An 11,687-nucleotide genomic window follows, 5' to 3' on the forward strand; every position below is an offset into this window, starting at 1 on the left:
CAGTCCGCCAGTGGTCGCCGAGAGCCACAACGAGAGTACTCGGAGGGTTTTGTTATTGCGAACACTTTGCGCCGGAGGATCGCGTAACCATTCACACATCCACGTCTACCCGCGTTCATAAACAACGTAATCGTTATGATCATCTTCCAGCGAACGATCGCTGACCGCAGCGGAATTTCGCAGGAGGCTGCGGTGGGAGTTGTGCCCCCGGGCGGGTCGTTTTACAGTCGCAACGCGACAGGAGGTGTTCCCTTTAGCATTGTTTTCAACTGATCCCAGTTTCTTCTGCTTTCCTTCTTCGATAGGTCCCGCCGGGGCCGAGTTTGCGTTTGTGACCCAAGCGACCCATTAACTCAACGAAACCAGGAACACGCGCGCGGTAGTGAAAGCGAAAGCGAAGGACCCATTACTCGACTGTAAAACAAAGTACAGGAACGCACAGACTCACCATGGCCATGTCTAAAGGATTCCGTGTGCTGGAGAAATCGAAACCACCGTCGCCGCACAGTGTCCTGCTGGAGCATCGGAACAAACCCGAAACGCTGCTGTTCGAGTCGCAGGCCGTCGCCGTCCTGTGTAAGTATCCTTCAGGCCCGGACAAAAGAACCCTATTCCGAACCCGATTCCGAGTGGGGGCATTATCAGATGAAGAGCCCTTCCGAAGCCGTTGGTCCGGTGACCCTTCACGGTCTGCTTGAACTGGCTGTAGGGCCCACCTTGGCGCCCACACCATCCTGCGTTCATGAACCCACTTTCGGAAACGGTCGGATACAGTTGATCGCGGCCGCCGGTTCAAGGATATGGGACCTACCATTGACCGTTTGGTGCTATATCTATCAAGGGATATTTTAAGAACACAAACCAATGAGGGGCCAATCACTGGTGATCGATATTTCTAAGCGACGCTAATTAAAACTGAAATTGCTTTGAATTGGTTTTTTTTCGAACCATATTCGTGAGACGATGGGATGTTTATGATATTCCAAAATGGACCCTAATCAACGGCGTCCGACGCATTTGCCCTTCTTATCGAAGACAGGAATGTTTTCACACTCTTTCCTCCGTGGGATAGTTCATGGACGCCCACAAAAAGCGGACGGTGGGGCGGACACACACGGAACGATATCATCGAGGACACGATTTATCGATTGACGTGAATGAGGAAGTCCACCATTGCACTATCGGCCGACCACTGGCGGAGTGTTTCTGGACTGAACCAACCACAGTGATTAATGAGTTGTAAGCAGAGATTCTGCAACCGGATCCGCAACGGAATCGGATCGATTTGGCAGTAGATATGCAAAGAGGGCAATCAACCTGCCGATGGTAGTGCCGTAGTCTACAGCAGTTTGTAACTTTAAATTGATTAAATTGTGATTGTATTCATTAAATTTCGTTCTATTTGTTCCGATGGTGCAATCCGGCTTTACGATCTGGATTTTCTGTAGGATAATCGAATTTTCTTGAACGATTTTAAGCATTTTGTCGGCTTTGGGGAAAGTTTAAGAGCAATTTAACTTTCGATCAAGCAAACTAGGAAACGGAACACGCAAGATCGATGAGAGTATCTCGATTGATTGGGCTGGATATCTTATCGAGTAATTGTAACAGTTAAAGGGTAGCTTAGAGTTGAAAGACCGATGATATGATGACCGATTGTACTGAAGAACCTGGCGACAAAGGGGGAACGATTTCCGTCCTCCACTCGATGCTAATGGTACCTTTTCTTTTCAAATAGCGGCCCAGGAAACGGAAATCGTCCGTAAACAGTACACCAAAGTGTTGGACGCGTACGGGTGCCTCGGGGTGCTGCAGCTGAACGCGGGCGATACCTCGCTGCTGTACCTGGTGATGGTGACCGGGTGCTTTTCGGTGGGCAAAATACTCGACAGCGAAATCTTTCGCATCACCCAAACGCAGTTCGTCTCGCTACAGTATCAACCGACGAACGAGGACAAGGTGGCCGAAATACGGAAGGTGCTGAACTCGGGCACGTTCTACTTTTCCTTCGCGAACCCGGCCACGGCCCAACCAGCGTACGGGTTCGACATAACGCTCTCGGCCCAGCGGCGGCGCCGCACGAATGAGACGGACAATCGGTTCTTCTGGAACCGGATGCTGTTCATCCATCTGCTGCGTTTCGGTGTAGAGTGCAACTTTTGGCTGCTCCGGGCGATGTGTGGCTCGGTGGAGATCCGCACGGTGTACGCCGGCAGTAAGCAAGCGCGCGCGGCCATCATCTCGCGGTTGAGCTGCGAGCGGGCCGGAACACGGTTCAACGTGCGCGGTACCAACGACGAAGGGTGCGTGGCCAACTTTGTCGAGACGGAGCAGTGCATCTATCTGGACAATGAGATTACGTCGTACGTGCAGACCCGTGGCAGTGTGCCCCTGTTTTGGGAACAACCGGGCGTGCAGGTCGGATCGCACAAGGTGAAGCTGTCGCGCGGCTTCGAATCGTCCCGCGCGGCTTTCGATCGGCACATGTGCACGATGAAGGCCCGGTACGGCCAGCAGGCGATCGTCAATTTGCTCGGTACGAGCCTGATCGGCAGCAAGGAGGGTGAAGCGATGCTGAGCAACGAGTTTCAGCGGCACCACCGCGAATCGGATCACAACGACGTGCCGCACCTGGTGTTCGATTACCACCAGGAGTGTCGCAGCGGCAACACGAGCGCGTTGGCCAAGCTAAAGCAACGCATCGATGCGACGTGCCCCGACTTTGGCATGTTTTACGCCATCGGGGACACGGTGTACCGCGAGCAACGGGGAGCGGTTCGGACGAACTGCCTCGATTGTCTCGACCGTACGAACTGCGTCCAGACGTACGTCGGGCTGGAGATGTTGGGCGAACAGATTCACCAGATGAGCGCACTGTCGGACAAGAAGCAACAGATGGCGTCCCGGTTCGAGGAGGTGTTCCGGCAGATGTGGATCAACAACGGGAACGAGGTGAGCAAGATCTACGCCGGAACCGGCGCAATACAGGGTGGTTCGAAGCTGATGGACGGAGCACGGTCGGCCGCCCGAACTATTCAGAACAATCTGCTCGACAACTCGAAGCAGGAAGCGATCGATGTACTGCTGGTCGGTTCGACACTCAGCTCGGAGCTGGCCGACCGGGCCAGGATACTGCTTCCCTCCAACATGCTACACGGTGAGTGATTTTTGTGCCCACGGGACGATACTTGATTCTCATCCCAACCACTTCTTCGGCAGCTCCAACACCCGTCCTGAGGGAAATGTGTAAACGATACGAAGAGTATGTGAATCCGGTCGGTGTAAGGATTGCGTGCGGAACGTACAACGTGAACGGTGGCAAACACTTCCGGAGTGTCGCCTACAAGGACGTTTCACTGGCGGACTGGCTGCTGGATTGTCATCGATTGGCACGATCACGATGTACGGGCGCTTCGGAAAGCAATGCTGACGATGAGTTGACTAACAGTTGTTCCCATCTTCTTCGCAGCGCTCGTCGATTTCAGTCACGCGGAAGACACCAACGAACCGCCGGTGGACGTATTCGCTATCGGATTTCAGGAGATTGTGGATCTGAATGCGTCCAACATTGTTGCGGCGAGGTAAGTTAGAGGTGCTGGTGGAGCTTTCTCTCATCGTTGATTGGATTTCAATTTCTTTCTTTTAGTTCCGATAATGCGAAAGCGTGGGCCGAAGAGCTGCAGAAAGTAGTGAGCCGGGACGAGGAGTACGTGCTGTTGACCTACCAACAGCTCGTTGGCGTTTGCCTGTACATCTACATCCGACCGCAACACGCGCCATACATCCGCGACGTGGCAATCGATTGTGTGAAAACGGGCCTTGGTGGAGCGACCGGCAACAAGGGTGCGGCGGCCATACGCTTCGTGCTTCACGGCACTTCACTGTGCTTCGTGTGCGCGCACTTTGCCGCCGGTCAATCGCAGGTGACCGAACGGAACGCGGACTACGCCGAGATAACGCGCAAGATCGCATTCCCGATGGGCCGTTCGCTGAAGTCGCACGATTACATCTTCTGGTGTGGCGATTTCAACTATCGCATCGACATGGAAAAGGACGAACTACGCGAGATGCTGCGTGTCGGTGGGGCATCGACCGATCTGAGCGTGATCCTGCCGTACGATCAGCTGCGCATTCAACAGAATGCGGGCAGCGTGTTCAACGAGTTTCTCGAGGGCGAAATCACGTTCCCACCGACGTATAAGTACGATCTGTTTAGCGATGACTACGATACAAGCGAAAAGGCACGGGCACCGGCTTGGACTGATCGAGTGCTGTGGCGACGGCGTAAGCAGAGCCCAGACGCGGACCGGCACCCAGGGTGGAACCCGGGCCGGCTGGTACACTACGGACGAGCGGAGCTGAAGCAGAGCGATCACCGACCGGTGCTGGCGTTGATCGACATCGAAGTGCAGCGAATCGATCCGGCACGCCGAACCACCGTGTTTGGCGATGTTATTCGCGACCTGGGACCACCGGACGGTACGATCTTAATACAGGCCAACACGGGTACCGGTGGTGGTGGTGGTGGTGGTGTCGGTGGCGGACCGTACGCCGATTCTGGGGACGAAGACGAGGGCAGCATCTACGATGAGAACCTGATGGCGGCACTGATACAGGAATTGACGCAGATCGGTGAGGTAACGCTCGTACGCTTCGTGGGCGACACGATGTGGGTTACGTTCCGCGATGGACAATCGGCACTGACCGCCGCCCAGAAGCGCTCCGTGCAGGTGTGCGGGGTAGCGCTCTCCATCAAACTGAAAACGGACAATTGGGTGGAGCAAGTCGAGAAGGAAATTCTGCTCTGCACCCCGAACACGGTCAGTTTCTGCGATGTTCCTGCGGCCGGAGACTACAACAGTCTCGGCATACCGGAAATGCCGGCCAACCGCCCGAAAAGTCCGCCGACGACCGGACGGATGGGGCCCCCGAGTCGTCCGCCGTTACCAAAGTCACCACAAGCATCACCAAAGCATCAACCATCGCCGCACCATCAGCATCCGCATCCGCTGCCCCACCAGCACCATCATCCGCGGGCCGGCGTTATTAGCCTGGGCCCGGAAGTGTTGCTCGCATCGAAACTACCACAAAAGCCGTTCGTGCCAGCGGGACCCCCGCAGCGACCGACGCCTCCGGTGGAAGAGTACGCCAGCAGCTCGCCCCTTCCTGGTTCCCCGCTTCACGCTGCGGCCGCTGCCTCCCAGCAGCAGCAAGCAGACTCATGTGCAATCTACGAAGAAATTAACGACGATTTCGTAAGTTTACCTACCTACATTAAGCATTGGAATGTATAACCTAGCTTTTGGCCACTCGCTCCCGCATTCATTGTAGATTCCGGAACAACCCCGCGGACCACCACCGCCGCCACCACCCCGAAGCGATGTCTACGATCTTGATGTGGTGAGCAACAGCAGCAAATCGACGAACAAATCCTCTCCTCCTGGGACCTCGGGTAGCTCGGGAGCTGGTTCTCCTCAGTCTGCGGGAAATGCGGCGTCGCTCGGCGCTGCAGGGCCTCCGAAGGGTATTCCGCCGCCACTCCCGGTGCGGCGCGGTGGACCTCCACCGATACCGAACCGTAGCGGTGGTCCTCCACCACTTCCGGCACGTCCCAATGTTCCGTAAATCGCATTCTCGCGCAACCCACCATTTTTCAACTCAACTTCTCCATTCTCTGGGAAACATTCTGTCCTCCTGAACCTGCGCCACAAGCAAAGCGCCACTAATCAAACTAACTAATCCAATGTGCAATAGAGTTGACCTTAGCTGGACAACTAGGAATCAATAGCGCATCGCATTGCTGACACACTTTATCTTAAGGGTGAGGGATCATTTCGTTAGCACTGGTAGCCTGGTAGGTAAATCAGCCGGTGATCCGTGGATCGCGCTCATATAACAGTCGTACACTCTATCCGTAGTCGTTGCGCTTCTTCGCCGAAGAAGGTATAATCAGCCGAGTCCGAGGTTGACACTAGGCGGCTTGTTCTCCCTCTACTCTCCGGTTTTTATTGCCGAGCTTATAACATTCCAGTAGCCGCTAAAACAGATCTCTATTTTCCGTCTTGTCTTGCTTCTTCTTCATCCTTACGTATGAGATTAGGTTGTCGGACCGGCTTTACGGAAAATATTAATTTTACCCTGCTTGTTGTGTGTAAGTGGTAACGGGAATAGAATTCGGGTTTTGCGGAGAGTAGCTTAATGACGCAATGTGATGAAGGTTTACTAAGTTTTGGTCGTATTTCCCATTCCGTTTCCCCTTTTCCTCAGAGCGTTTGTTATTTATTATTAAAAAAGTTTGTGCACTGGAGGAAATAGCTGCGGAAAGTCTGTGGCGGGATCGAGGAAGAAAGGATTGCCAGGCCGAGCTGACTGCAAGACCAATTATTGGAACGTGTCGCAAAAGCATACCATCCCACAATTGCCCGTCGGTGGTAGCTCGGCGGCCCCGCAATTCCCAGCCAGCGTTCGCAGTCGCTCGGATCGATCCGACCATCCGACCATAAGTACATTATATATACATAAATATGCGCTTGCATACAGCTCTCTGCACGCGAGCACCGTGTTTATATAGCGAAACGTATCGAATATATACATACATAAATGAAGCAAACCGTTACTACAATTAGCTGGTTAACAAAAGTTGAAATAGCTTCGTAGCGTTGGTAGCAGAGTACCGTAATTGATATAGAGCGAAGGGTTTTGTTGTTACGTTGAACAATGCCGTGCTGGTTAGCAATAGTTCATTTCATTCCAAATACACCCTCTGGACCGGTGCTGGAGACGTGTATTGGCTATGGCGAATGCAGGTAACCATTTCTGTGTGTATGTAACGTGTGAGTTCGTGATTTGTGCGTGAATTGTTGTTTCGTTTGTATGGAAAACTTGCGAAAATATTTATCGGATTGATAGGTAAGGACCAGTGCGCGAAAGCTACGTAGTCGATTAACACACCGCATCCAATGTATCATGTTACACATTGAACTATTATTATCATGAAACGAACGAATAAAGACCACGGTAAAACAATAAAAATCACTATCTCTTTTGCTTCAATGTTGCCTCAAAAAGAATGGCGCTTTCGACCAATTTTCCTTGTTCAAAGTATTGCCCTTTTCTGAAGAATACATTCATTTGCTAGAACTGGATTGCGACTTTCAGGATCAGTCTCTAATCGCCATAGTTAAATAAATTCCGTTAACAATTTAATAAATCCCTATCTCACCCTTTCATACCTAATTCGCGCAGTAGCCGTTTGAACTGCTCGACTTCCGCGACCGCGCGAATAAGTGTCATCTTGGGCTGTCAGTTGCGATGTTTGTTTACACAGCTGGCCGGCGTCGTTTGTTTCGACTTTTGGGAAAAATGATGGGGGATAAAGTGGTGAAGGAATGTTGCCTTGTCCCGTTGTCCGGCGCGCACCCATCGATCGTCATCAAATCGGAACAGATGATGGTCGGTCGCAGCCCGCAAACGTTAATTCAGGATCCGAACTGTTCACGTAACCAAGGTAAGTAACCAAGGTCCCATGAGGAACGGTGTATGAGCAGGAATAAGGGTTTCACTTTTGATGCACCTCCGTAAGTTTGTTTGAGAGCCTACGCTGAAGATGCTTACGTGCTGGTGAAAACGCTCGGCCTCAATCCATCGGTGCTGAACGGCAAGTCACTGGAAAGGAACATCGGCTACGAAGCGTACGAAGGCGACGTGATTGAGCTGCTGCCCGGGGCTCATAAGTACAAATTTGTGTTCAAATACGAAGAAGCTCACAAACGGGTCGATTCGGGAAAGGTGGAGCAGAAAGCACAAAGTGTCACCAGCACCGATACTTTGGATAAGGAACGCAAAACCACCGGATCTGTTAGCAAGCGGCCACGCGAAGAACGATCACCACAGGAAGCAACTAGTGACGGACACGGCGACCAAGCGTCAAAGAAGCGCACCAAGGAGGACAAACCGTCGCCCGAGGAATCGTACGGATCGCTAAAACCCGCGACGAGCGGTGTTTGGGAATCGTTGGACAAGAAACAGCTGCACGTCTATACGAGCGCCGGTGTCGTGGCATCGACGAAAATTGCCGCCTACGACATGGACGGGACCCTGATCAAAACCAAATCCGGCAACGTGTTCCCGAAATCGATAGACGATTGGCAGATCGCTTTCCCGGAGGTACCCGGCAAGCTGAAATCGCTCAACGCGTCCGGCTTCAAGCTAGTTATCTTAACCAACCAGGCGGGGATCGGCAAGGGCAAGCTCCGTATCGAGGACTTTCGTCAGAAGATTGAATCCCTGATTCGCAAACTGGGCGTTCCGATGCAGGTGTTCATCTCGACCGGCTCCGGGATGTACCGGAAGCCGAGGATCGGCATGTGGCAAACCCTTTGCGAGCAAAAGAACGACGGTGTCACCGTTGACAAGGGACGTAGCTTCTACGTCGGTGATGCTGCCGGTCGGCCTGAGGTTAAAAAGCCCGTCAAGCGAAAGAAAGATCACTCCAGTGCAGATCGGCTGTTGGCCCTTAACGTGGGCGTTCCTTTTTTGACACCCGAACTCCATTTCCAGAACATGCCTGAGGCCCCATGGACCAAGCCGGAGTTTGACCCGAAGGAAGCTTGTGAAGCTGGGGCTGGTTCGGCTCTGCTCTGGCCACCTGCCGCTAAGCTAACCAGTACGACTCAGGAAGCTATCATTATGGTCGGGTTCCCGGGGTCGGGAAAAAGCCACTTTGTTCGCCATCAACTCGTACCCCACGGGTATGAGCTGATCAACCGTGACACGCTGGGTTCGTGGCAGAAGTGCGTGGCAAGTATGGTGGCTGCGCTGAAACAGGGAAAGCGCGTCGTGATCGACAATACGAACCCGGATGCGGAGAGTCGCAAGCGATACGTGGAGGTAGCGGCGCGGGCGAACGTACCCGTGCGGTGCTTCATGATGGACGTGGGATACCGACACGCACGCCACAATAACGAATTCCGTGAGCTAACCGATCGCTCGCACTCGTCGATATCGGACATGGTGTTCAATTCGTACAAGTAAGGGGCCGTTGCAGGATGTGCGTTAACAAATAGTAATCGTTTCTTCCTCTCTTTTCGCAGGTCCAAATTTAAAGAACCATCACTCCAGGAAGGCTTCAAAGAAGTCGTTAAAGTTAAATTCATCCCAGAGTTTTCCTCCGCGGATGACGAAAAGCTTTACCGAATGTTTCTTCTGGAAAAATAATGCTGGAATTTTGTTGGAAGTTGTTTGTAAAATCATGTAAGATCTGTAAGTATGATATTGTAATAAATTCTCCTGTTTGCGTACAAATACATATAATTTGGCCCTTAATTGCGATCAATCTTCGAAAAGGTGTCCCACGCCTTGCACCATACACTGTGAAGACGCCAACGAGCGAGAGAGCTGGAGTTTGATTCCGAGAGAAACACACATTTTCTATCCCGCTTTTGCAAGTGCACATGGTCACGAGTGAAAGGGACCGACTTACGGTTGCCATAGCAGCGCTCTTTCTTCGCTCCCAAAGCTCGCAAAGCTCCCGAGTAGTTTGGGATTCGGATTTGATTCGTGTGGAGGCGATGTTATTTGAACTCTCTTTTCGTTACTTGGACCGTGGCGATGTTATGCTAGCAACTGAACTTTGGATGGGATCGTGGTGATGGCGATGTTATTCGCTCATTCTCTTTCGTCGCGAGTAGTTGGTTTTTGTTGTTCGTCTGGCATTAATTCGGTTCGTGGTTCACTCGTCCCAAGAAGGTACTGTGTTGTTTCCGGTGTGGGCGGCAATATAACTCTGGCACAAGTGTGGGCGGTCGCTGTCAGTGATTCCGTTTCCGCCGCACGCACGGTCCAAGATCAGCTGACGCAAAAGGGTTGCCTGCAGTTGGTTGTGTTTTCGTTGTTTACGTCGATCGCAGAGTGTGTAACGCCTTTTGTCAACATCACTCCCATCAGCCGGCAGCAGTTGGCCGAAAGGAGCGAAAATCTCGCAAAAATAGTGTTGCTTTTCAGACTCCAGTAGGTGACCTTGATTGTGCGTCGACGAAGATTGAGACTCGGAACGGACCACTTGTTTCATATTCTCTGGTCACGGTCTGGCCTGCCAATCACGACGTTCCTCCCGGCCGTTTCCCGGTTCCATCTCAAAGTGAGATCAAAGTCCGCAAACAATTGGCAGCCGGTGCGTGAGTGTGTGTGTGTGTGTATGCTTACATTCGCATTATTGCAAATTACTGCTGCGTGTCGTTCTTTGGGGGAATGATCGAAAACGAGTGAGACGAGGCAAACGAGTTCTTGTGGCGCAGCCTCCGGGAGTATCCTTGCTTGTTTGTTTGTATGTTTTTACCCTCCACAACACAGGTTGCACTTCAGTTGCGTTTTTTAGAAAGCACGAAAGTTGTCCCAATTGAATTCTGCACGTCGGATAACCCACCTGAGTGTGTTGACCCTGTTCTCCAGCATCCTTCATCGCCAGCACGGTCGATCTTTGGTTTCGCAGCGGATTGCGGTCGATCCGGTGAAGGGTGAATGGCGAATGGTGATAAAGTTCAACCTGTTGATGGAATGATAATTCGCTGAAAGACCTCACGCTTGCGATCGCGAGAGAGATTTTCTATTCGAGCGTAGAAGACATGTGTTAGATAGGAAGGTGCCAAAAAGAGGTACGAAACCGGAAAAAAGCCAAAATCCCAAAGCAACGTAAATCAAATAAGCAAACAGCGGGCCTGGGTGCGTGCGGGTGAGGGAGAAAGAACGAGCGCTGATCGATTCGATCGTAGTAACACTTGGTAACGCCGACGGTGCGTTACTGTCGGCACACGCGTTGTGCACGAAAAACAAGTTTTCCAGCTACGGGAAACGGCGGGGGCCCAGACGATGTGAAGCAAATGCGATCGGATTGACGGGTAAAGTAAGCCAAACCAAAGTGTAACCGCACGGCGGCCACCAACCTCCCGCGTCCCACGAGCATGTAACACCATTTCAACTGACCACCACCACTACCACCACCAGCAACCCATCTCCAACAGTAGGCGGGAAATTTGGTTGAGCCGCGCGCAACGCGCGCAAAGTAAAAGTAGTGTAGTGAGCAATAGCAATAGAGGCGCCAGAGTGCTGTGCTGAACAACCACACTAGGCAAAATAGCCAAACGGCTCTAGCATCGAGCGAGAGTGTGTGTGTGTACACGGTTTGGGTGTATGGGTGTGCGATCGTAAGTGTGCACAGTGTGCGGTGTGCGATGGGTGGATGTGCAAACAGCAAATGAAAATAGAAGTACAAAAAGTGGCGGTGAAGAAAGAGCAACAACGCGCATAAAGGGAGAAACGGCGAAGCAAGGTAAAGTGAAAGCAAATGACGGAAAAAGGAGTGCTGCTCGGTGAGTGAACCAACGTGAAGCGATAGTTAACGCGGCGGCAACAGCAGGCAGCAGCCACAACAACAACGGCGCAACATTTGAAAAACGCTTAGAAAATCGCAAAAAAGGTAAGAAGCGTAAACATAACGACTAGACACGATATCCCAACATGAAAACAACAATTACTGTAGACAAAACAGCTATGTCTTCAGCAAAATAGTCATCCTCTAAATCGTTCGAAGTAGACACAAAAGAGAAAGCACAGAAAAACAGTTAGTAAATCATGAAAACAAGAACATGTAAATTGAAGAAAGAAAAACTTTGAAATTAAATTGAATTTTT

General features: G+C 51.8%; 3 protein-coding genes across 3 annotated transcripts in view; all 3 read left to right on the top strand.

Annotated features, from left to right (window-relative positions):
• The first annotated feature begins 449 nt into the window (after positions 1–449).
• Positions 450–6,985, top strand: LOC128277573 (synaptojanin-1). Its single transcript, XM_053016050.1, has 6 exons — positions 450–576; positions 1,739–3,157; positions 3,220–3,402; positions 3,470–3,581; positions 3,647–5,255; positions 5,332–6,985. The coding sequence occupies exons 1-6, from the start codon at positions 450–452 to the stop codon at positions 5,623–5,625; spliced, it is 3,744 nt and encodes a 1,247-aa protein (XP_052872010.1). The 3' UTR covers positions 5,626–6,985.
• A 377-nt stretch (positions 6,986–7,362) lies between these two features.
• On the top strand, positions 7,363–9,248 carry LOC128278726 (uncharacterized protein F21D5.5). Its single transcript, XM_053017455.1, has 3 exons — positions 7,363–7,507; positions 7,583–9,029; positions 9,093–9,248. Exons 1-3 carry the CDS (start codon positions 7,363–7,365, stop codon positions 9,214–9,216), a joined length of 1,716 nt encoding a protein of 571 aa, XP_052873415.1. The 3' UTR covers positions 9,217–9,248.
• A 1,963-nt stretch (positions 9,249–11,211) lies between these two features.
• Positions 11,212–11,687, top strand: part of LOC128268853 (diacylglycerol lipase-beta-like) — a 30,050-nt gene continuing 29,574 nt past the window's right edge. Inside the window, exon 1 of the mRNA XM_053006128.1 lies at positions 11,212–11,473. The gene's annotated coding sequence lies outside the window, so the exon portion shown is untranslated. The remainder of the gene's footprint in view (positions 11,474–11,687) is intronic.

This window comes from Anopheles cruzii, chromosome 2, assembly GCF_943734635.1.
Source record: "Anopheles cruzii chromosome 2, idAnoCruzAS_RS32_06, whole genome shotgun sequence".
Classification (NCBI taxonomy): Eukaryota; Metazoa; Arthropoda; class Insecta; order Diptera; family Culicidae; genus Anopheles; species Anopheles cruzii.